Genomic DNA, 24,192 nt, shown 5'->3' with positions numbered 1-24,192 from the left:
ATAATCAACATTTTGTTCTTATTGATGTTGAATTCTGTTTCTTACCCAATAAAACAAGACAGAAGAAATCTAGCCTGTATCTGCTGTTCTTGCCTGAATCCTAAGTGGTCTTATTAGTTTAAAAAAAACAAAAAAAACAAAAGCCAGAGTCAGATATTGAGGTGAATGCTGAAATGCTGAAATATCAGAGAGACAAAGGAACAAGCCACTGCCATGTCTCGCCTCGCCAGCTCCACGAGTCCTCTGACTGTGTCTCTAGCCCTCAGACGAAAGGGATCCAGCTGGAAAGGGCCTCTGCCAAAAAGGCTTCAGCTGAAAGACTGCAGTCTCCTCACGCCTTATACACCGTTCTCTGCCCAGCCATGTCACTTCCTTCCTAGGGCAGGGATTAAAGGCATGCGATTCCCAAGTACTGGGATTAAGGGTGTGTGCCACCACTGCCTGGCTCTGTTTCTCTTCTATACTCAGTCAATCTCATGTAGTTCAGGGTGGCTTTGAACTCACAGAGATCCAAATGGATCTCTACCTCCTGAGTGCTAGGATTAAAGGTGTGTGTGCCACCACTGTCTGGCATCTATGTTTAATCTAGTGGCTTGCTCTGTTCTCTGATTTTTCAGACAAATTTTATTAGGATACACAGTGTATCACCATAGTTGTAATAACAAGTGTAAATGAGGTGAAAAAATACTACAAGATAATCATCTACAGAGTCAAATACAAATCCTGTATATTAATAAAAATTCAGGAAGATAATAAAATTATTACAAAACATACAAATTTAAAGTAAATAGGATAGAGGGCTAGATAGATGGCTCAGGAGTTAAGAGCATTTGGTGCTCTTATAGAACACCTGGACTCTGTTCCCAGCACTCACATGATAGCTCACAACCATCTCTGACTCCAGTTCCAGGAGATTCAATGCTCTCTTTTGAATTCTGTGTGTACTACACACATGTGGTACACGCACATACATGCAGGCAAAACACTCATAAAAATAAAGTAAATACATTAAATGTCATAATAAAAATATGCTGTATATATAGTCAGATACCAACAGAGTGGGAAAATTCTACACACTGATGATAAAATATAAGGCATAATGTACAGGATGGATGTTAGTATGTCAGGGATTGATGCAGAAAGACACACATCCTCTTTAGGGGTTATGTTTTCCAATGTTATCCTCTGAGAACACATTGTTTCTATGCGAAGTGAAACAGCCTGTCAGGGTCGGCACAAAAACAGCACATGACAGTGCCCCTCTTTAGCCCTAGGATCTCCCACAGGACCACCACTTGGTTGCTTGTTCTCTGAGAAATAAAACTATTTTCTGCCTTTTAAATTCAGAGTTCACATGCCATTCTGGGGGAATTTCCCAACAGTCTGTGTAGTTCACTTACAGGAACACTGATCAAATTCAGCCTTAGCATTTCTACCTTGTTACCTGAGGAAAAGGCAGAGACAGTGTACTAGGTAGCACCTCTGCCTCTGCTTCTCCACTGTTACAGAAAACCTCATCTTGTTTTCTCTACAGGGATGCCTACAGTAGCTATAGGTGTGAGTTACTGATAGAAGTGATTGTAATGAATCTAGATTTCATACACTACATAGTGGAATACATAATGAAGATCTTAATTGTATTGACCTATATGCACATAATATTTACCTAAAGCCAACTTACTAGAAACAGAAAGACTACTAAAATAGTGCAAAGATGATTTTGTACCTCTTAACAGATATGAAGACCAAAATTAATCACTAACCAAAATGGAGGGAATCTGATATTTAAGAAAATATGAATAGGATTCAATAACAGATAATAGTAGCATCATCCGACACACTATGACCTTTGTTATCTCTTTTACAGAAAGGGAGTAGATGGAACTGAGAGTTTCTATATAAAACTTGAGTAATATGTAAAATAGTTTAGATTTTTCATAAATGAAAAGGTAATTTCAAGGCTAGGGATGTAGCTTAGTTGTTAGAGTGCTTGTCTTTCATGCATAGGGTCTGGGTTTAACTTCCAGCTCAACAAAATAAGGGGGGAGATAATTTTCCATGTATCTTCTGTCAGCTACTTTTAAGGACCTCATTTAGAAATTAATGTCCCCTGAATATCATACAAGTGAATATTGACTGTAGATTTAAAAACATGAAAAAGTAACTAAAGAAAATAAGGAGACTGGGGATGTAGTTTAACAGAGTTTTACCTAATGTGCATAGTCCTAACATCACCAAAAATCAAAATTAAAGCTATAAAATTGAGCATAAAGGTTATCTCTGAATATATTGATAACCAATAGTTCAGAGCCATAAGGTAGGGCCTCTGAGCCCCTCCCCACTATTTGACTGGTTGTTGATAGAGTTGGTCTTGTGTAGGTCCAGTTCAGTAACTATAGGTGTGACTTACTGACAGCAGTGGATGCAATGAATCTTGAAAATGCATTTCACAGCCATTCACGGTGGTGATATTTTGTTGTACTCTAATAAAATTTGCTTGATCAGAGGACAGAGCCAGCCACTAGATTAAACATAGAGGTCAGGCAGTGGTGGCCGAGATCTGTCTGAATCTCTGTGAGTTCAAGGCCACACTGGGCTACATGAGATTGATCCAGTCTAGGAGAGAAACAAAGCCAGGCAGTGATGACACACACCTTTAACTCCAGTATTTGGTAAGCACACACGCCATTAATCCCAGCACTAGGAAGGTTGAGACAGGAAGTGGAATGGCTAGACAGAGAGAGGCCTGAGAGGACAGGAACTGAGGACTCCAGGGCATTCAGACAGAGGATTTGTGGAGTTGGTGAGGTGAGAAGTGGCTGTAGGTTTGTTCCTTTCTCTCTGATCTTTTAGCATTTATTTGGCTCTGGGTTTTTATTACAAGACCATTTAGGATTCATGTAACAATTCACCCTGCTTTCCAGCTCTTAAATAACTTCTCTTACTCTTTTCTATCTTGATGATTATAATATATTTGACTTTCAAATAAAACTGAGAAATGGAGCTTCCTCTAAATGGTACAGTAAGTTATTTTGATCTTTACAGGCCTGGACGTTGATCCATAATGAAAATTGTTGTTTCTTCTGTGAACAGATACTTTAAAAGTTTTAGAGTCAGTTATTTGATTGATCCAGCCTGACAGTTTGAAAGTAAACCTCTATAGATGGAACCAGACTTGTTCCAGCTCTATGAATTATGATTTATTTGTACTTCTGCTGAATGGTCCTGATGTGTCTTTGATAAGAACTTGGCCAATAAGCACCCTGTTGCTGTTTCTTCTTTTTGCACTAATTTTAGTTCACAAACTGATAAATGCATGCACCAAGCCTCTCACATCTGCCAGACCTAAGCCTAGTTGTCTTCTGTAATCTTTGTACTCATACTCCCAGCCTTTCTCCATGTTCTTGTATGTCCCTTTTTATCCTAGAAGTACAAGGATTTATACTGATTTATTTCTACCTTGTGTGTGTGTGTGTGTGTGTGTGTGTGTGTGTGTGTGTGTGTGTGTATGTTTTTCCTCTTATTTATGCTTCTGTTTATCTCCCTGTACTCTAATGACACAGTACATCTCAAGTATAGGAATTGCAGTAATTAGGTTCATGTGTAGTTTCCTCATGTGATAGATGTGCTTCCAAAAGAAGGATTCAAACTGGTATTCTACAAACTATTGTATGCTTTTAATGCTGAGGCTATCTATTCATTTAAAAATAGATTACCAGTATTCTTTCATAGAGCAGATTATTGATACTGTTTTATCCTTTATGATCTTGACTTAAGTTCTCTGAGCCTTTATTTATGACTTTTAAAATAGAACTAATGCTTGCCTGCGTCATACAATTAGGTATATCTCCATAGTTCAGTATATTCATGTTGCTTAAGATGACACCTATGCTCACAAAATTGAGGTTTTATAATTTTAATTTCCTAAAACAATGATTAGTATAAATGGTTTTGGGAGCAAGACTCTTTTTCAAAGAGAAACATACTCATGGGACCTGTATTTGAAAACACAATCTAGATGCTTCAGAATTCAGTTGTTTGTTTGTTTGGGTGCTTGTGGGTGTGGAGACCAGAGTTTGGCCTTTATGTTATTTCTCAGGAGCCCTTTACCTTGTTTTTTGAAATAGGGTTTCTTACTGAGACTTGGGGCTCACTGATAGGCTAAGATGACTAGCTGGTAGGCCCCCTTTCTTTGCCTCCCCAGCATAAGATTACAAGTGTAAGTATTCACACCACACCTGGCTTTTTATGTTGGTTCAGAGGATTGAACTTGGAACCTCATACAGTTGGTACATCACTGACTGAGCTATCTTCTCAGCTTAGCTTTGATGTTTTGATTGCCTACTATTTGCCTAGTTCTGATAGATGTTTGAAAATATTGTAACTTGATGAAAGTAATCATGGGAAGTCCATATTATTATTGCCATTTTTATAGATGAGTAAATTGATGTTAATTGGTTTCCTGAGTCATAGAGCAGAAGTTAATGGAGCTACGATTTCAACCTAACTCTTCTTGCTCCATTCTTTCAACACATTTTCCTATCCAACATTTCAAGTATACATGTGTGATATTGGCAGGAGCCTGTATTTAGAAGTTCAGTGATACAGACTTGGGAAACAGCTGTGTGACTTTGAGGCCACCATATGTCTCTGAGCCTCAATTCTTTCCCTGTAAGGTGGCGATCATGGTACCTGACTAATGAGTAAATCTTCTAAGGTATGCCCATAAAATAACCACCACAGGTGACATTTGGCTGTTTTCTACATTCAGGCACTCTGGTAAATATTTGACATGTTATTAACCTACTTAATCTTCACATACACTTGGTGATCCTCTAAAGTTCTTAGTTCCTTGCCTAGCACAAAAGGCATGCTCTGCTAATGATAGTTTCTCATCAATTTTAGCTTAACAGGAAGGGTTTGGTTTGGAAGCCTCTCTGACTGGAACCACCACATGTCTCATGAAACATGGCATTGATAAGTGAGAAAGGGAGCTCCTGACATAACAGCAAAAACAGTTTCTTCCTTATGAGATTTTCAAACATATATTTTTAGTTGAGATACAGAAATGTGTTCGTGGTCTAAACAGTTCCCATCTGGACAATAGAGGACAGATATGTCTCATGAAAACTCATCTAAAATCAATTAGATTGGTCAGTTTGTATCTGATTAGTCAGGTCATTTTTGTAGGAATGCATGGTATTGTTTGTTCTGTATTTATCCTTCTAAACTCTTATTTCTCCTTTTGCACTAAAGGTAAGGTCATCATGAACTAATGATCAGTATTGATGGTGTTCCTAAATATGTAGGTACTGACTATTTTCTAACATAAGACCTTCAACTAAATAAACAAAATTAAGTAGACCCCAGAGATAAATACATAAAAATTTTAGTCAGTGTTAAAAGCAATTAAGTCAAAGCCTTGACCAGAATTTAGTAGTTACAGTTGAAAATAGGCAGACAAAATGAGAGTACTGGCTGATATTGGACAGACACTTAGTTTGAAGCTTACTGTGAGAGCGGGCTCCACAGCCTACCCTGCTCTCTCCCTGGTCTGCCTTGGGACTAGCCACACCTGTGTTTGGGCTCATGTGCTATCTTGTTCTCGTTATCTGAAAAAAATGGTCATGGTAATACCTACCATATTAATTTTAGAAATTAACACAACAGTTATTGACCTTTCATAGGCACTCTTTTTAAAATGCAAACTAACAGAGGGCTGTTAAAGCCCTCTAAAATATTTTAAATGATGGTTTTTGTGCTGCCTAACCAGGGAAATATGAGTGAATATTTATCAGAAACATAGAAATCAAGAGGATAATAATATGGTAGGGAAGAAATAAATAATGAAATATGCTGCAGTAAGTCAGAAGAAGGTTATGACCTCTGTTGAACCAGCATACCTACTCTGGTGCTTCTGAATGCTTGGAGAATTCCTGTGGGAAACAAAAGTTTTCCATCCCTCTGATTTAATCCCTGAACATGCAGTGGCCCAAGAACTACCCAGTTGTCTGTGCTTGTTGTCCCTATAAAGGGTAAAATGGTGTGCCATGGCAGGATGCGGATGATGACATCCTTCATGCATCTTATAAGTGCAGATAAACTATTGACATCATTAATTATATTCTACATACTAATTTGATTGGGTATAACATAATTATGTTTTATTATAATCATGAACCATTTGATTAATAAATGCTCAAATTTAAATTTTTCCTACAAAATATGCTAGTGATTGGATAAAATATGCTGATGAAGCTACATCCATGCAAATAAAATGATTTGAGTAGCTTCTCTTTATCTTTAGCCTGTACTTAATGTCACTCATATTCTTATCCTCAGTCATTTGCCGTGTAATACATCCTCATGAAGTTAGCCTTTGCTCCTAAGTCATAGCAATGAAATATGTCTCCAAATATTACAAATGTTCCTTAGGGCAAGACTAGACCCCCATTGAGAGCCATTGTGACTAACTATAGACATAAGTTTTTTTTTGTTTTTTTTTAATATCTGGTAATTTCTGTTTCACTTTTCTATAGACCCATATCTTTGATACTTAATCACAGTGTGTTAGTCTGTTCCTGAGTTCTTTGTTCTTTCTGCCTAATTTGTTGCTCTCTCATTTTCAGTGCCTTATTTTCTTCTGCCTAGTACTTACTCCTTATATCTGTTTTCATATATTCTTGGTGCTTATTCCCTTCCTTTTTATTTTAAAATCTTTTTTTTTTCAAAACTCGAGCTTGATGTGGTAGTACATGCCTGTAATCCCTCAAGAGCATAAGGAAAGAAGATCTTGAGCTGTATGTTAGCCTGGGCTACATTGTGAGACCCTATCTCAAAAAAACAGAATCATAACAACAAAAGAAGTATAGGTTAGAACATGGAGTTATGGAAATGAGATTGCAGACAGAAGTATGAACCTGCCTATCTTAATACAGAGGCAAATGATTGCATATAGACACTTATAAATATCTCTGCATAGACAGGTTATAAAAGATATTAAATGATTACTGTTTGTTATCAATAAAATCCGTGAACAAGTATTACAAGACAAAATGGAAAGTCTGAACCAAGTCACTAGCCTCTGCCACTGCACTACTGGCTCGTCGTTCCAAAGGGCCACGCATTCCTCGGCCCTGCCTTTCTTTCAGTCACATCCATTCCCAATGAAAACCCCACCTCTTGGACCAAAAGGCTCCTTTCAATTGGCTAGCAGTCCAGTGACAGAATTCCTGTAACATTTCCCCCTTTTTGTCTAATTAAGAAGGAAAGGTTCTAACCCTAACAATATAAAACTGTATACAACAAGAATTGTTATCAAGTATTGTCCAGAAGAAGGTAATAACCTTGACAAAAATGAAACTAGATACAAGAACTATTATTAAGTAAGAAATAACATTCTAAATGTCCAGTCCATAAGTAATTGGCAAATTTATAGAGATTGCTTCAAAAGCTGTCCTCTCCTGAAGAGTCCAAAGTTTTGTACCTAATGTCTTTTGCCAAGATTTGGGAGAATTGTAACTGTCTGTCTTCAACCCCATCAAAAACCTGAGAAAGAAAATATTACCTGAGTAAGGAGGAAGTACAAGTAAGCAACTTCCAAGAAATGACAGGAACAGCTGTTGCCTGAACAGTCACCCAAGGTTCCTCTCCAATATTGGGCATCAATCTTTGGCCTACAGGCCTAGAATATCTCACAGACCTTTTTCAGAAGCAGGAAATATGAAGGACTGTCCTAGCCTATCTTAGCCAAGTTCAGCAATTGCCTTTCTTTGTGTCCTATTTGCCCAGTTTGGACAGTGTACTATCAGCAGTCGAGGCAAGGACAATTTCTTGCCCTAAAGGCCAGTTTGTGCCACAAAGAAAGCAAACTCCATATGGAGTGTCTTCAGTGCCTATCATCCTCTTTAGAAGTAGATCAGTGCTGCCAGGAACAGACACATCTCATGTCAAGAGAAGTCTTAAATTATTAAAACATTTTAAATGCTATATTCTGTAGGTCTTTGAAGTGTTTGAAGATTACCCATCTATTTGAAGCATATCTCTGCATACCTAGAAAACCTAACTAATATGACTATAAGTTTGATAAATATGGGTTAATACCTGTATTTCTTTATTATCCTATATAGCTTTTTAAAAATTTATATTTTATGTGCATTGGTGTTTTGCCTGCATATATGTTTATGTGAAGGTGTTGGGTTCCTGGAACTGGTGTAACAGATAGTTGTGAGCTGCTATGTGGTTGCTGGGAATTGAACCTAGGTCTTCTGGAAGAGCAGTCAGTGCTCTTAACCCCTGAGCCATCTGTCCAGCCCCACTATATAGCTTTTAAGGACTAAAACTTTACATTGCATAAATAAACATGCTATATAGGTAACACCTTAAACAAAAATAGAAACAGATGTACAGTATAAGGACAATAACCTCAAATTTGTAACAATATACAAGAAAAATCTTAAATGAAATTAGAAACATATACAGTATAAACATTTTTATAAATATACAAAAATATTAAACAGAAGTAGAAACGTATATACAGTATGACAAAAATAACCTTAAATTTGTATCAGTATACAAAAATATCTTAAACTGAAGTAGAAACATATACAGAATAACAAAATTAACCTTAAATTTGTATCAATATACAAGAATCCATACCAATGTAAATTATTTAAAACCGATACTTGCTTTGCAGATATTAGGGGTAAGAAGTATGTAACCAGAGGCTTTTCTCTGTCCCATCCTGCAGCCACTTTTAAATAATCACTCAGAGGCTTATATTAATTATAAATGCTTATCCAATGGCTCAAGCTTATTACTAACTAGCTCTTACATTTAAATTAACCCAGTTCTATTAATCTATGTATCACCACATGGCCTGTGGCTTACTGGTTTTGTTTGTTTGTTTGTTTGTTTGTTTGTTTGTTTGGAGACAGGGTTTCTCTGTGTAGCTTTAGAGCCTGTCCTGGAACTCACTTTATAGACCAGGCTGGCCTTGAACTCACAGAGATCTGCCTGCCTCTGCCTCCCGAGTGCTGGGATTTAAGGCATGAGCCACCACCACCCGGCTGGTTTACCAGTTCTTTGACATCTTGCTTCTTAGGCTGCTTGCAGCTTCTGCTGTGACTCCGCCCTTCTTCAGCTCTGTCTTCAGTTTGATAGTACCATCTAACCTTATTCTGCATTGCTATTGGCCAAACAGCTTTATTTATCAACCAATGAGAGCAACACATATTCACGGTGTACAGAGAGACATCCCACATCAGGGGTATAAATGGGTAAAGATATAAGGCTACTGGACTTTTTCAAGGGAAAAGAGCGACCTGGAGATGTGAAGACTTCTTCAGATTGTTTGAATAACCTTCTAAAAAGTCAAAACTTTAGCATTGTGTGCAGTGAAGTTGGAGTGGGATAGGTAGATCCTATGAAGACCTTGAAAGGGTGGCTAAGTGACTAGATGGGTATTCTGGAAAGGAAATATGTTTTAAAGATTAGTTAGAAAATTATTATAATGCCCAGAAGAGAGATTATAACAACCAAACTAAGGCAATAAGTAGAAGAGTCCAGATGTGACAGATTTTGATACAGGAAATAGAACGTGGTGACTACTGCAGGATTCTGGCTAAGCAAACTAGTGGACCCCATTCAGTAAGAAGGCAGCTGTGAGTGCAAACAGGCTAGGGAGAAAAACTGTACTCTGTGGACACAACACTGCGGAGCGTGGGCTACAATTTTATAATACAACTAAGTGGAGGTTAGCCACACTGGGTGATATTTGAAACTGTGGAGGTGGTTAAGATGCCCAGCCATGTTTGTAAAATGCTGTAAAAGGGAATGGACTAAATGTGAGTGAATGTCATCAATAAATTATATATAAGCATAGAGGAATTGTAGGGAGTTTGGCATCTGAATTGTATGTGTTTGGTAGAAGGTACATATGGGTAAAATGATACACACTGTCATTGTGATAGACAAAACACTGGCTTCAGTGGTCTTCCAAGGGATAAATACATGCTTTGCTAGAGAAATCCAGAGATGGTGAGGTTGATAGGGTGGTACATTTTCAGGGCTTTCTTTTTGTAAAGAAAGAAGGATGTAATTTATGAAAAACTATAGCACATTTTAACTAAAAGTGACTAGCAATTTCATAAATCCAGAAAATGTCAAGAAAAATGTTCACAAGACAAGTCTTTTGAGTCTTCAACTGCTGGACACTTCTTTAATGTCTTGACTACTTGAACAAGATGGGAAAATGTGCAAGTCAGACAGGAAGACCTGTGCATGCTCCTACCAGCACCTCTCACTGCCAGCTGAGTTATAAATCACAAACACCGTTTTTAAGCATTCTCCCTTCCCCTTTGTTTAGAAGGAGTTCTGTAATCAGGAAGCTATCCTCAGAACTCTGGAGCTCCGTTTAACCATTCATCATAACAGTTGGGAGTACATGAAGCTTACTGATTTGACTAAGAAGTCCAAAGAGCTACTGATTCACTAACAAAATCAATCTAGTTACTTGCCTCCTTTATGTGAGTGGCTTCTAAACAATCCTTTTCATTTAGAAACTTGTGGTTCATCATACTTCTAGATGGAATATTGTTCTATAACCCTTACACTGGTGTTTTCTGTTGGGAGCCGCTATTCAAAGATGGCACTGGCTTCCTGGTAGCCTAGCTGTAAACAACTCCATATTTGGCTATGATGCACGAGTATGGTAATCGACCTTATGTCCTCAGCCTATCCCGTGGCTCCCTGTGCTAGCATTCTGGCGGGACCCAATCACAGTACGGCATGTTTGCCTGAGTCCCTTTATAAGCAGCGGCAGTTTAGTCCTCGGGGCCCCTCACCTCCTGCTTTCCCTTAATCAAGAGGCGCTCCAATAAAGTGTGATCTGAGAAGAATCCTCGTGTGGTGGTCGTTCTTCCTCGCTGGCCGAGGAGCGTGCCGCAGTTTTCTTCTGGAAGTGGGCACTTCTGAGTGATCAGTTAAAGATTCTGAGATCCTGTGGATTTTTCTTTGTTCACAGATCCTGTTTTCTACACTTGTTAGGACTGAACAAGGGCTTGGGGTAGGAATCTAGGGTATCAAATGGAAATTTCAGGAGATGACCCAAATGTCTGTGTTTCATTGGAATGTCCATTAGGTGGAGGAGTTTATTTGTAGTAGTTCTCTTTGAATTAACCATTTACAGAGTCACTAAGCATCAGACTGTAACAGAATTATGCTCTTCCTCTATTGTTGCTTTTGTCTCAATCCTTAATTCCCTTGGAAGAAGGAACATTTAGTTCTTACACGTCTAGGAATCCAGCCATGTCTGTTAAGCTCTCCATCACCTAGACCACAGAGTACTTCAGCCACTATTCTCAGAAGCTTTTCATATTCTCGTCCACATTGCCTAAGTTTAGTAGGGCTTTCCTCTAGGGCTAGTATAACGACAATTGGATGACAACAAATTCTTGAAGTTTTTTACTCCAAAAGAATAAGAAATGTTGAGGGGGGGGGGGGAAGCCACACAGAACAGAGAAGATAATTGTTCAGAACTGGCAGATGGATTGCACAATAGCATCTCATTTTTCTAAATAACCGAAGCCTGGATGTTTTTACTCTTGCTAGGATTATATGACTACCAGGAAACTCTTTACAGGGAAGAGGATGGGAGTGGGACTGACCTTTAAAAAAAAAACTAGGCCGGGTGGTAGTGGCGCACACCTTTAATCCTAGCACTTGGGAGGCAGAGCCAGGTGAATCTCTGTGAGTTTGAGGCCAGCCTGGTCTACAAAGCAAGATCCAGGACAGGCACCAAAACACCACAGAGAAACCTTGTCTCAAAAAAAAAAAAAAAAAAAAAAAAAAAAAAAAAAAAAAAAACAAGACAAACAAACAAAAAACCTAAAAGTTATTTAAATTCTCAGTTTATTAAAAGTAAAATATGACATTGTTTTGCTCTTTTGTTAATTTTACTGAGTTGGACCTGCTGCTGCTGATTTGACTCACTCAGGAGAGGCTCCCCTAACCATATGTGAGCTCTTAAGCTCAGTGTTAATCACTAGAACATCATTGGTCCTTTTTTTCTTAAGTGGACATGTTTGCAGCTTAAATATAAACTGGAAAGGGATACCTATTAGCCTATTTTTTAATGTTTCAGGAAGCAATGACATCTAGGCCATCTGATAATAAAGTGCCGTCAGAATATAACATTGACAGCAACTGGTAGAAACAGATGCAGAGACTCACAGTCAAACATTAGGCCAAGCTTGGGGAATCCTGCTGAAAAGGGGGAGGAAGGATTGTAGAAGCCAGAGGGGTCCAGGACACCATAAAAAACCCCACAGAATCAACTAACCTGGGCTCATAGGAGCTCACAGAGACTATGTGGGATTTAGCCCTCTGCATATATGTGACAGTTCTGTAGCTTGGTCTTCTTGTGGGACTCCTAACAGTGGGAACAGGGCCTGTCTCTGACTCCTTTCCTGGCTTTTGGGACTCTACTCCTCATACTGGGTTGCCTCACCCAGCCTTAATACAAGGGAAGGTGCTTAGTCTTACTGTAACTTCTATGCCATGTTTTGTTGCTATCCATGGGTGTCTTCCCTTTTCTGAATAGAAACAGAAGAGGAGTGGAATGGGGGGAGGACCTAGGGGGAGATGGGGGAGGGGAATCTATGGTCGGGATGTAACATTAATTAATTAAAAAAAAAAGAATGTAACACTAAACAGACAAACCATTTATGGCAGAAAATAAGCTGAAGTGTTAATCAGTCAGGTTTGAAAATGTTCATTTACTGAATACCTATGCAAATTGTTACCTCAGCTGCTAAATATACCTCATTAAAGATTCATATGGTAAAGAAAAAGCTAATGTCACGGCCGTTTCTAAACAGTAGTATTTGTTGAGAAAAACCTTTCTCTATCAGGAATTATCTCCCCCAACCTGTGTGTGTGTGTGTGTGTGTGTGTGTGTGTGTGTTTGTGTGTGTAGAGCTAGAAAAGAAAGAACTCATTCTACTTCAGAGATGGAGATATTTTCCCACTCGAAAAATATGTATACCTGGTAATGTAGCTTAGTAACAGAAAATAAGTTTAGTATGAGGCCGTGGGTTCAATCCTTAGCACCCCCCAAAACTTATAGACATGTGTGTGTTCAAGTGTGTGCATACTAGGAAGGATTAATTTTAAAGTTTGAAAATTATATATGTATGTGTTACATTAATATGTACATTGTTATATGCATATATGTAAGAATTCATTTTAATATCTACTCTTTCTCCAAGTTAACAGTAAAAAGAACCTTATCTAATTGTAAAGCATATACTCATTTCTGCAGGAGAGTGAAAAGTCCTTTTCTCTTCGAACTGAGTGCTATGCTTTGAGCCACTAAACTGGATGTTTTAAATTCTGGTGAGCCATAAAACATGTCCTTCTGTTACAGATGTAACAATGAGAGTGAGTGGACCCAGATTCATGAGAACATCATCCGAAAGTCAAGTACCAAGTACTCTGCCCCCAGTGCCAGCCATGGTGATGTATTTCTTTGGCTAGGAAATTTTGTGTTGCATTTGTATATGCTAATTCAGTGGTTGGTGTTGATTGACTGCTGTGTAAAGTTTAATTTCTTGTCCACATTGTTTCCTTCTTTTCTAGTAGTAGTTCTTTATATAGTCATTTAAGACCTTTTTAGTATCTGCTGACTAAAATACATTTTGATCTTTTTAATAATGAAATCTATACACTTTGCAAAGTAACTTGAACTCCAGTACAGTGAGCAAAATGTTTCAAGTTTTGTTACATTGTGAAGTCTGTTTTCTTGAACAAAAAGACAATTAGTATCAGTTCTCTTTCTACTCCTATTGAATGTCAGCATCTTGAAGAAAGCCTGACACTAATGATTATTTTTCTAAAAAAATATCAGGGCAATGGTGTAAGTTAGTGATAAAACGTTTGCCCAACATGTAGCCCTGGTTCTATACCTAGTACTGTGGCAGGAGAAATGGAAAGAGATCAAACTTGATGTCTTTCCTATTACTATGCACAGGGTAGATGTGTGGTTCTGAATTAAAAAACTGTCTTGTTTTTGTAGGTCTTATTATTTCCCTACAGCTTTTTCGTGGTGACATGGAACAGATCCGGAGAGAAAATCCCATGATATTTAGTAGAGGATTAGCAATTACAAGAAAATTGGGATTTCCTGATGTCATCATGCCAGGTAAGAAGAACTGCTTGGGGATGGGGAGGGAATGGATTAGCAGAAGGGAGTTTCGTGCTCGTTGCTTGAGCAGGTGGTGAGCTCGTCAGGTGAGCCGTACAGCCATTAGAGTCAAGCAGCTGACTGGAGTCTTCCCAGTGGCCCTTTGGGCTCTTGAAAGCATCTGTTCTCTACCAGAAGCCCCTGCGTCATGGCCCCCAGTGCAACATGGCAGTGCAGCAGATGGGCATTGTGGAGTTCTGGTGATAAGAGAACCACATGAAATTGCTTCATAGAGATGTTTCTGTAACCTCCTCTTCCTTCACATTCCCTAGTTGAGGATTCTTCATGAGAATTTCCTGCTTAAGGGGAAGAATTTCTCAAAACATGTGTCTACACTATCAGAGATTCCCATTTGAATAGGAATTACTGGCACATTTTAATGTAACAGAAAATAGATCATACAAACGTTATAGCTTTGGGCATTCAAAATATTACTGCCTGCCCCTTTTCTCAGCAGTTGTCTCAATGGAGATCGGGGCAGAAAGTAAGGATTCATTTCCTCTCCAGTATGGTTTTACTAGGCAGATACTAGGCTCGTGCTTTCTACTAGGTGGACTGAGGTAGAGCTGGAAAAGTATATCCAAATGTGCTGTTTAGAGCTGAAAGAGCTGTTAGAAGTGAAAGGGCCAGGTAGAGGTTGATGGCAGCTAGTTTGATAACCAAGAAGATGTGAAGGGTAAGGAGCTCAGAACAGGCAAATACCTGGTTGTCTGGATAGATTCTAGGAGAGGTAGACCTACCCTCTCAGTTGAGTTTTAATTCCCTGTACAAAGCTTATTTTGTTAAGAAGAGTCAGACTAGGATGGACTAAATTGTGACTACTTTATAAATCATCTATTAGTCTTCCTGGCTCTTGACTAAATCCTCTTGTTGGAAACATTTGCCAATAACACATCCAAAGGGGAATGTGACTTGAGCATAAAGAAGACCCATATAATGGGTTCCAGCTGCCTTCCAGCTACTCTGTTTGCCCAGATTTATTTTCTATTGCCTTCATTCTCTCCCCATGGACACTGTGTGTGCAGAGCAAGCTGCTGTGAACTGCTTTTATTTCCTATTCACTAACACAGGAGGCTCTTTGGATGGCAAATTTAGGCCAACTATATCAATCATGTTTATTGCTAAGTGCTAAGAGACTTCATGCTTATGAAGGGCCTCCATCTGGCTATCATACAGGTGAAATGTTCCATTGAAAGTTGCTCCTGTACTTTCCTGATTCCATTCTTCAGCCCTGTCTGGACCCTGTAATCAGGGAAAGAAAAGCCCAAACAAGTCTCAGCTTTGCAGCAACGTGGCTTTGAAAAGAGAATAGAGGCTAACTGAAATTGATTTAACAACCCTTTCAAAATTAGATGTCTAGGTGCTAACTGTAGTGGAATAATATGTGTTCTTTGAGTCCTTTTTGTTCTTAAATTTTTTTGTAGCATATCTGGACATTAACTTCCTAATAGCTCATAGAATTAAAACTAACTAAATAGACTCTAGAAAGAAATAAACTTCAGTCAAAATTATACATAATGGCTGGTAAACAGCTCAGTCAGAGAGTGCTTCCCTTGCAAGCATGAGGACGTGAACTCAATCATTAGAACCCATTTAAAAATCTGGATATGGTGATGTATGGTATAATCTCAGCACTCGACCAGGAGGCAAAGACAGGCAGATTCCTGAGGCTTGCTGACCAACCAGCCTAGCAAACTTAGCAAAGCTCCATGCCAGTGAAAAACCCTGTCTCAAAAAAGATCCAAGGTGATCAGCTTCTGAGAAATAACATCTGACTTTCCTTTGACCTCCACACATAAAATATATTTATACAAATTATATTAGCAAGATACATTAAAAAAACAAAACTTTCTACCTATGGAAAAAGACCTGCTCGAGTACTCTCCCTCACTCTGTATCATTGACACTAAAAATGACTGAAAGTGTGTGATGTCAGGCATTAGTGAGACAAGCTGAGGTTGAGGAAATATTCTGTTTCCTGAGAAACTAAAGCATCGTCAGATGATTTTCTCTACAAGGCAAGACATTGGGCATTTCCTGGAGACCTGGGGCCGGAACATATGTGTGCTACTTCTGGGTTGTCTACCCTTGCAGTGCTGAGTGTTATAGCCAAAAGTAAGCAGTATTTTGTACATATTCTGTTCCATACTCTATTCTTTCTCCTCCTTAGGAAAGAGCCTTTTATACAAATGGCCACCCCTGAAATTATGACTATTATCTCCTTATATTGTGCTCCAGTATATTGTCAGAATGGGTTTCATTATCCTTAGATAGGGTGATAGGTTCTGCTAAAACAGGTATGTGTGTGTGTGCGTGTGTGTGTGTGTGTGCGTGTGTGTGTGTGCGTGTGTGTGTGTGTGTGTGTGCATGCATGCATGTGTGTTATATTGTGGTCAGTCTGTCTTGGGAACAGTGACTGTAGAAAGAAAAGCCTTGGAGAGTCTCGTAAGTTCTAGCCATCCTTCCTGAAGCTGGGTCTTCTAAGAGAATATTGCACCTAGGTTGTAACGATTCCTTAGCTTCGAAGTGCTGGCCAATTTACAAAAAGCTGCAATTTCATCTTCTTGACACATGGACACATGGAGCAAGAACAAGAAAAGAAACTGTGTCAGTAACTGTGAGCATATCACACTAAAGTCTGAGAAATTATAGTAAATGAAAAATTAGAATTACTCGTAAGCTGTGATCCTTATTTTAAAAGTATCCAGCATTTGGCAGAAAATACCAGATACTCATATGGAGAGGTCTATTTTTGTCAGGCTGGCCCAGATAGATCCCTGTCAAAACATGTTGCTAGAGCTGCATAGAGGAGTTAAGCCAGACTCTAGGCACAGGTATCTAACATGTCCTTTCTAAAAAGATCTGACTTCTTTTCATTGTTTTCTGTGAGAGTTTATATACTTGCCAGGTGGATGCTGTAAGCAAAAGACAACCACCTGTGTGCCATAGCTGAGTCCCTAATTAAGCCACCTAGCTCTACGCATGGCCCTTAGTAATGCCCAAAGGCAGCAGTGATACTGCAGGAATTCTGAGATCCATTGCCCTTAGAGCCCCATAAAAAGACATGCCTAACAGAAAATGCCATGTTATAAAAGAACAAATACATACAGGAATTTAAGCCTTGATTGATTGAGATAGGATGACTTTGAACTCCTTATATAAGTGAGTCAGTCTGGCCTTGAACTCTTAATCCTTTTGCCTCTACCTCCCAAATGCTGCTATTACAGGTTGGCCCCACCACACCTAGCTCATAGTTGTTCTTTGTCTTGTGTAAGTATGTGGTGTGTGTGTGTGTGTGTGTGTGTGTGTGTGTGTGTGTGTGTGTGTTTATATTCATGTGTTTGTGTATGTGTGTATATGTAGAAGCCAAAGGTGTCTTCTGTCACTATCTTTTTTTCTTTCCTTTTTTGAGACAAGGCTTTTCACTGAACCTGGAACTCACCAATTGGCTAGATTAGCTGGTACCTTGTGTCTCCGTGCTCCCAAATGCTGGAGTTACAGACATACACTGCTGCACTTGGTTTACATGGTGCAGGGGTCTGAACTCAGGTCCTCATGCTTGTGCAACAGGCGCTTTACCAACTAAGCCATCTCTTCATTTTTTAAACTGAGCACATAAGACCTTTCATTGGTTAATCACAATATTTCTCTGTTTTCTCCTTCAAGATTATTTTTATTCAGTACAAAAGCTAATAACTCTGTATCTATAGCACACCCTTAGTTATTTCCTATATTTCCTATAAAAGATGATGGGTAGGAAAGACTGGATTAGGACAGCTGTTCCAGGGGTGCAATTAGATGTTAATATCATTCCCTGTGACTCACAGGTCAGCATTAGCCACAATAATACTTCAAAGAATGCTGGCAGCCAATAGGTTGTAACCTACTTAAAACATCTGTTGGTGTTTCTAGACACCATACTTAAGCCAGTAGCGATGTGCCAACACCTGTATCTTCTTATCTTATTTCTTGCCTTTCCTGGAAAGCCTGTGTCCTGCGGTCAATGGAAATGCAGATAGTTCTTTTGTGGTTCGCTGACAAGTACAGTGTTTTAATCTGTTTTCAACATCTTGAATTTCTAAGGGTATTTATTATCTCTAGTGGATCTGGGACAAGTTTCAAATTAGTTAAATGGTCTTCTATCTTAATATAGAAGTCCACCTATGACTTAGTATATTGTTCTAACTAGAATAAGTCTTCCCCTAAAGCAGTAGTTCTCTAATGTTAATATGAATCAGAATTACTTGCAAGGCTTAGAAAAACAAATTATTGTGCCCACTTCAAGAGTTTCTGATTTGTTGAGTTGGGGCCCAACAGTTTGGCTTTCTCACCAATTCTCAGGTGATGATGATGGTGCTAGTTTGGGAACCCCTTTAAGAACCATGCTCAGGGCAAGAGATGGCTCAGTGGTTAAGAGAATGTACTGCTCTTGCAGAAAGCCCGGGTTCAGTTCCCAACACCTATATTGTATGGCTCACTACTTGTAACTCCAGCTTCAGGGGATCTGACTCTCTCACCTGGGCTCCGTAGACACAAGTACATGAGTGCATGTGCGCATGAGCGCGCGCGCGCGCACGCATACACACACACACACACACACACTTAAAAAAATATGAAAGAACCACATCTTAGGATTGGTAAAGTGGCTTAGTGAGTAAAAATATTTGCTGTGCAAGTCTGAATTTGATCCCCAGAACCCATGATGGAACTGGCTCCTGAAAGTTGTCCTCTGACCTCTACACATAACATCAGGCCTCCCATAAACCCACACTCACGTACACACATCATACATGCATACATACTCACAATAAATGAAAATAAATTCAAACTAAAAAAGAGAGAGCGAGCAAGCCATGACTTAGAAAATATTCTGCTTTGTGTATGGGTGGTTTGTCCCTGCTAAGTCAGATCTAAGGTAAACCATATTTGTCCCTGGGTTGCTCTGGATTTGCACATTAAAAGATAGCTGTGCAGACATGCCACCCATCTTATGGAGCCTCTGATTTTTGCCTTTGGACTTGTAAATACACTCTTGTCATTTTCTTTGATCCTTAATAAAAAAAAGTAGTGCATGTTTCATCGCTGACCAACAAGTGATGTTTCTCTTTTCCTGTTTGTCTTAATTCTTCTTGTTTTTCTCTGTGCTGTGTCCCCCATTCTCGCCCCTTTCTTTCTGATGCAGAGATGAAGATAGTTGGGTGTAAGTTCTTGATTTTGTGTGTCCTGACTGCTTATTGCCTGCTTTGTTCTCATCACCATTTGTTTCATGGAATGTTGCAATCCTGGGGTGGGGTGTCATGTACATTATTAATCCTTCATCAGTCTCACCTTCCTGGGTAATTGACAAGAACTAAAAGAGAAGCTACTAGCCTAATCTAAAACACCACATATTTCTTTGGGTGTTCATTAAGATCTGAGACATACTGCAATGTTTTAAAAATATCTTAACAAGTCTGAAGTGTAGATAGAGGAAAGGACTTTAATAAGACATTATGTATTACTCCAGTTACTTTTTTTAAATGGCCAGGTAGTGGTGGTGCATGCCTTTAATCCCAGCACTTGGGAAGCAGAGGCAGGTGGATATCCATTAGTCTGAGGGTAACCTGGCCTACAGAGTGAGTTCCAGGACAGCCATTGCTACACATAGAAACACTGTCTCAGAAAACAAAACAAACAAAAATGAGTAGTTATTATTCTGAGCCACAGAATCAGAAAGGCAAAGATTTCTCTCTTTAGTGATGTTAGGACATAGCTCATAAGAAGGGCAAACACATAGAAACATGACTTTTGGGGAAAACTCTCCTCAAGGCCAACGATAGAATAATTGACTACAAATGTGTCCCCATGGTCAATCTTTATCAAATGAGCCCTTGACCAAGGCATACTTGACCTTATGGGCTTTAAGGAGGGAAATGAGGCTTTGGCCATATCTCTAAAGTATGGGATACAAGTCAGTTTTCTTTAAAGAATGTAGTCCCTGTTGGGTCAGTCATGTTCCAGTGAAAGGCCACACATCCAAGAATTTATGGGTGGCACACATTGGACTTGATAGTTATTAGGGGGAAAAAAAGACACAAAGTTGGGTGGGTGGGGAAGAGGGTGGATATGGTCAAAACACATTGTATAAAATTCTGAAAGGAATAATAAATTTTTTTTTAGTTGGAAGGTCGTCACATTCCTGGCTCAAGAAAGGATTCATTATATATAGACATATCACTTTTCTCTCATACTATCATCCTGTTAGAACAGAGGGTGTTTATGACTTTGTAATGATTGAAGCCAGAAGTGTATGGCTGAAGACAGTGTGCAAATAATAAAGATCTTGGGTAATCTAGTGCAGCCTGTCCAAGAGGCTTCTTCCTTCCCTACCTTAAGAGAGTAAGAACTACCACAAATAAACTTGGGACTCCTAAGCCTGAAACTCCATGTAGAATGGCATCTCTACATTTTGATAAATGCTGCTACTAGGATATGTCTTCCTTTTTCTGCCAAAAGAGACTTGGTACCACCTCAAGTAGGTAGCTATGTCTTCTAGGAGAAAGTCAGTTTTTGTTTTCCAGTTTCAAGGGAAAGAAAGTATTTCCACAGACGCCCTTGCTAGTCCTGTCTAGAACAAAGTATAACTGATACAGTATTAAATACCATTTTACTTAAAGTCAAAGACCCCTACTTTGTGATTTGAATAATCTATGTAGAATGGATGTGAATATAAGACAAGCCAGACTATATACCCAAATCTGTGTGGACCATTTCTACCAGGATGGAATTCCATGTAGGCCAGAACGATATGATACTGTCTCAGTTAGGGTTTCTGTTGCTGTGAAGAGACACCATGACCACAGATACTCTTATAAAGAAAACACTTAATTGAGGGTGGCTTACAGTTTCAGAGCTTCAGTCAGTTATCATCATGACAAGGAGCATGGCAACATGGTGCTGGAGCTGAGAGTTCTTACATCTTGATAGGCAACAGGAAGTCAACTAACACACTGGGCAGTATCCTGAGCATAGGAAACCTCAAAACCCACCCCTGCAGTTGCATACTTCCTCCAAAAAGGCCACACCCACTCCAACAAAGCCACACCTCCCAGTAGTGCCACTCCCTATGAGATTATGGTGGTCAGTCACATTCAAACTACCACAGATTCGTATAACCCAAAACTCCCAAGCAAAGCTAGAGTATCTTGCTAGCAGAATGTTCTGGTATCTGAATTAGACCTCAGAGGTTCAGATATCTATAAGGAGAGTACTCTTAGAAGAAATCACTGTGTCATGTGCAGTGTTTCTTCAGTCACTAGGATGCACACTCTGGAAAGCCGGACTGTCAGAGTTCCCCAACCTGCTAAGGTTTCTGGTGGCTGAACAGCACTGTTACCTTCTCAGAGCTCTTCTTTTGTGAAGACCCGAAAGAAGTATTTCAGGCCAATTCCTATCATGATAATGTGGCCTTACGTTCAAAGCTTTGCTTCCAGTGGCTTTTTCTGTAGGCTCACAGGAATCTGGATTTTTTTTTTTAATTTTTTTTTTTTGGTTTTTCGAGACAGGGTTTCTCTGTGTAGCTTTGCGCCTTTCCTGGGACTCACTTGGTAGCCCAGGCTGGCCTCGAACTCACAGAGATCCGCCTGGCTCTGCCTCCCAAGTGCTGGGATTAAAGGCGTGCGCCACCACCGCCCGGCTCTGGATTTTTTTAATGCATAGTAGAAGTTTTATATATGTGTGTGTATATATATTCATATATATTCACATATATATGTGTGTGTGAAGTTCATATGTATATGTTTATATGTGTGTGAAGGTATATAAACATTCTCATCTGAGCCATATCCAGCCAGAAGTCTGTTTTTGTACTAGTTGCCAGCCAAAATTGTTTTTGTCTTTTGAGACAGTATCTCTCTGTATAATATAGGTAGGTCTTGAACTTCTATTTCTTGAACTTCTGGGGTAGATCCTTCTACCCCAGAATTTTTAACATACTAAAGGATTGTGAAAATATAATATGCAACTGACCCACAGTACCTAAAATACTGTCGTATCTGTATAGGAAGCTTTTCTACCTCTGCCTTCTGTTAAGTATCTAGTCCCCTGACCTGCTGTTATACCAGCAGCTGATACTGGTTATTATAAGAGCTGTGAAAGAGGAGGAGACAATTTATTCTGAGGCATTTTTACAAGAATGAACCCAATTAATTCATCTCCAGGAGAGAGGCATTGTTGCATGGCTCCCAAGCACTAAACACTCAGAGATATAAAATATAAAGTCCTCTGACATCATTAGAAAACTGAGAGTCCCCAACAAAGAGAGGCAGGGATGCTCAGCTCCCTTCCTAAATTATGACAGCCCATTAGCAGGACAGCTCTCAGCAATGCCACATTCTGCATAAAAACTCACCTTCCCAGCACTTCTCCAGACTGCCTACCTAAGGGCTGCCCAGGCTTTTACTCTCAAACAAACCAGCAGTGCACTCTCAGCAAACTCCAGGATATAAACTAGGAAAAACATCAGAGTCACCTAGTGATATTTTGGGGAATATATGTATACAAGACCCACAATAATCCCAATGGGTAGATGCTAGAAATCCATTTTTAACATGCTTTCTGGGTTATTAAAATGTATCAGCCAGGCACTAACATACAAACCTTCACAACTAGTACTTAAGCCCTCTCTTATCCATCTTCATTACAAAGTGCCTGTTATATTCCTGCATTAGAAAGTAGTTCCTGGCAATGAGTGTTAATTTTTCCCCTGGAGACCCATGCCTTAACCTTGGGGCGTGAGTCCATTAATGGGTTTGGGGAACATATAATGTACACTGGGAACAACTGGAGAGTGGGAGAACCCTGGGAGACTACCTATAAAGTGAACTTGGGCTGTTCACACTTGCTTTTTAGGTTTTCTCCTAATTCCAGGACAATTAGTGAAGAGTGTGATTTTAGTGATACCACCAGGACCTTTTGACAAGAAGCCTGGCATCAACTCAAGTACCATTAACCTTCACAAAGTATTATGTTTTTAAATGAAACATGATTTTCAAAATTACAACCCATAAGGCAGTCTAATATGTGTTCTGAGATTATCTCTGGTCTAGGCAGATCTATTCTCTAAATAAAGAGCAGCCAGGGACATGATGAAATCAAGCTGCTTCAGGCTGTACCTCAGAGGGTAGTTACTCATATTAAAACTTCTGAAGGGTATCACTAAGGCACTCTGTTTCAAAAAAGAGTAAAAACTGAAGGAGTATCTAGCTTATTTTAAAATTGGCATTTTCACTTAAAATAGCCTGCTCAGAAACTATGAGCTCATTAATAAAGCAACACAGATCAAATTTTGTCATTAACAGTCTGCAAGATAAAGACCCAGTTTTGTGTTAATATTCTGTATTGTTACTGCTAAGAAAAATTTGGAAACATTTCAATGGTATGTTTATTGTTGACCTACACATAAAGCCATAGAAATGAAAAGTTTGTATGTGTTAGACTAATATCTCAAGTAACCAGCAGATACTCACTTTTAAAATCCAGATGGACTATCTCTAAAATGACTCCCAGAAACTGAAAACCAGGGTAAATCAAGTACCTAGTCTTTAGATTAGACATTAAAATTGGGCTGGAGAGACAGCTCGGGGGTTAAGAGCACTTACTGTTCTTACATAGGATCCAGTTTAAATTCCCAGCACTCACATGATGGTTCACAACCATCTGAAGCTCCAGTTCCAGGGGCTTTGACACCCTCTTCTGGCTGGTACACATGTGGTATGCAGACAAAATACCATACATATAAAATAAATAGGCATTAAAATTATCTTAGTTCATTTATTCATTTAATGCTAAAAATCATTGTAGAAACTGAATAATTACTTAAATTTCACAGGAAAGCTAATGTGCAACTAAAATGCTTTTATTAGAAGAAGCAGTTTCAGTTGTTAAAGGTACTACAAATCATCAGTTCTGAT

General features: G+C 39.1%; 1 protein-coding gene across 15 annotated transcripts in view; it reads left to right on the top strand.

Annotated features, from left to right (window-relative positions):
• Dock3 (dedicator of cytokinesis 3) overlaps positions 1-24,192 on the top strand; it is a 351,959-nt gene that overhangs the window by 206,470 nt on the left and 121,297 nt on the right. For all 15 annotated transcript variants that reach the window (XM_076575472.1, XM_076575468.1, XM_076575464.1 and 12 more), the window contains 2 exons: positions 13,427-13,515; positions 14,075-14,200. In XM_076575472.1, the coding sequence (XP_076431587.1) occupies positions 13,427-13,515; positions 14,075-14,200 (215 nt within the window). The remainder of the gene's footprint in view (positions 1-13,426; positions 13,516-14,074; positions 14,201-24,192) is intronic.

This window comes from Peromyscus maniculatus, chromosome 7 (genome assembly GCF_049852395.1).
Source record: "Peromyscus maniculatus bairdii isolate BWxNUB_F1_BW_parent chromosome 7, HU_Pman_BW_mat_3.1, whole genome shotgun sequence".
Taxonomy (NCBI): Eukaryota; Metazoa; Chordata; class Mammalia; order Rodentia; family Cricetidae; genus Peromyscus; species Peromyscus maniculatus.
This window is presented reverse-complemented; position numbering and strand designations above follow the sequence as displayed.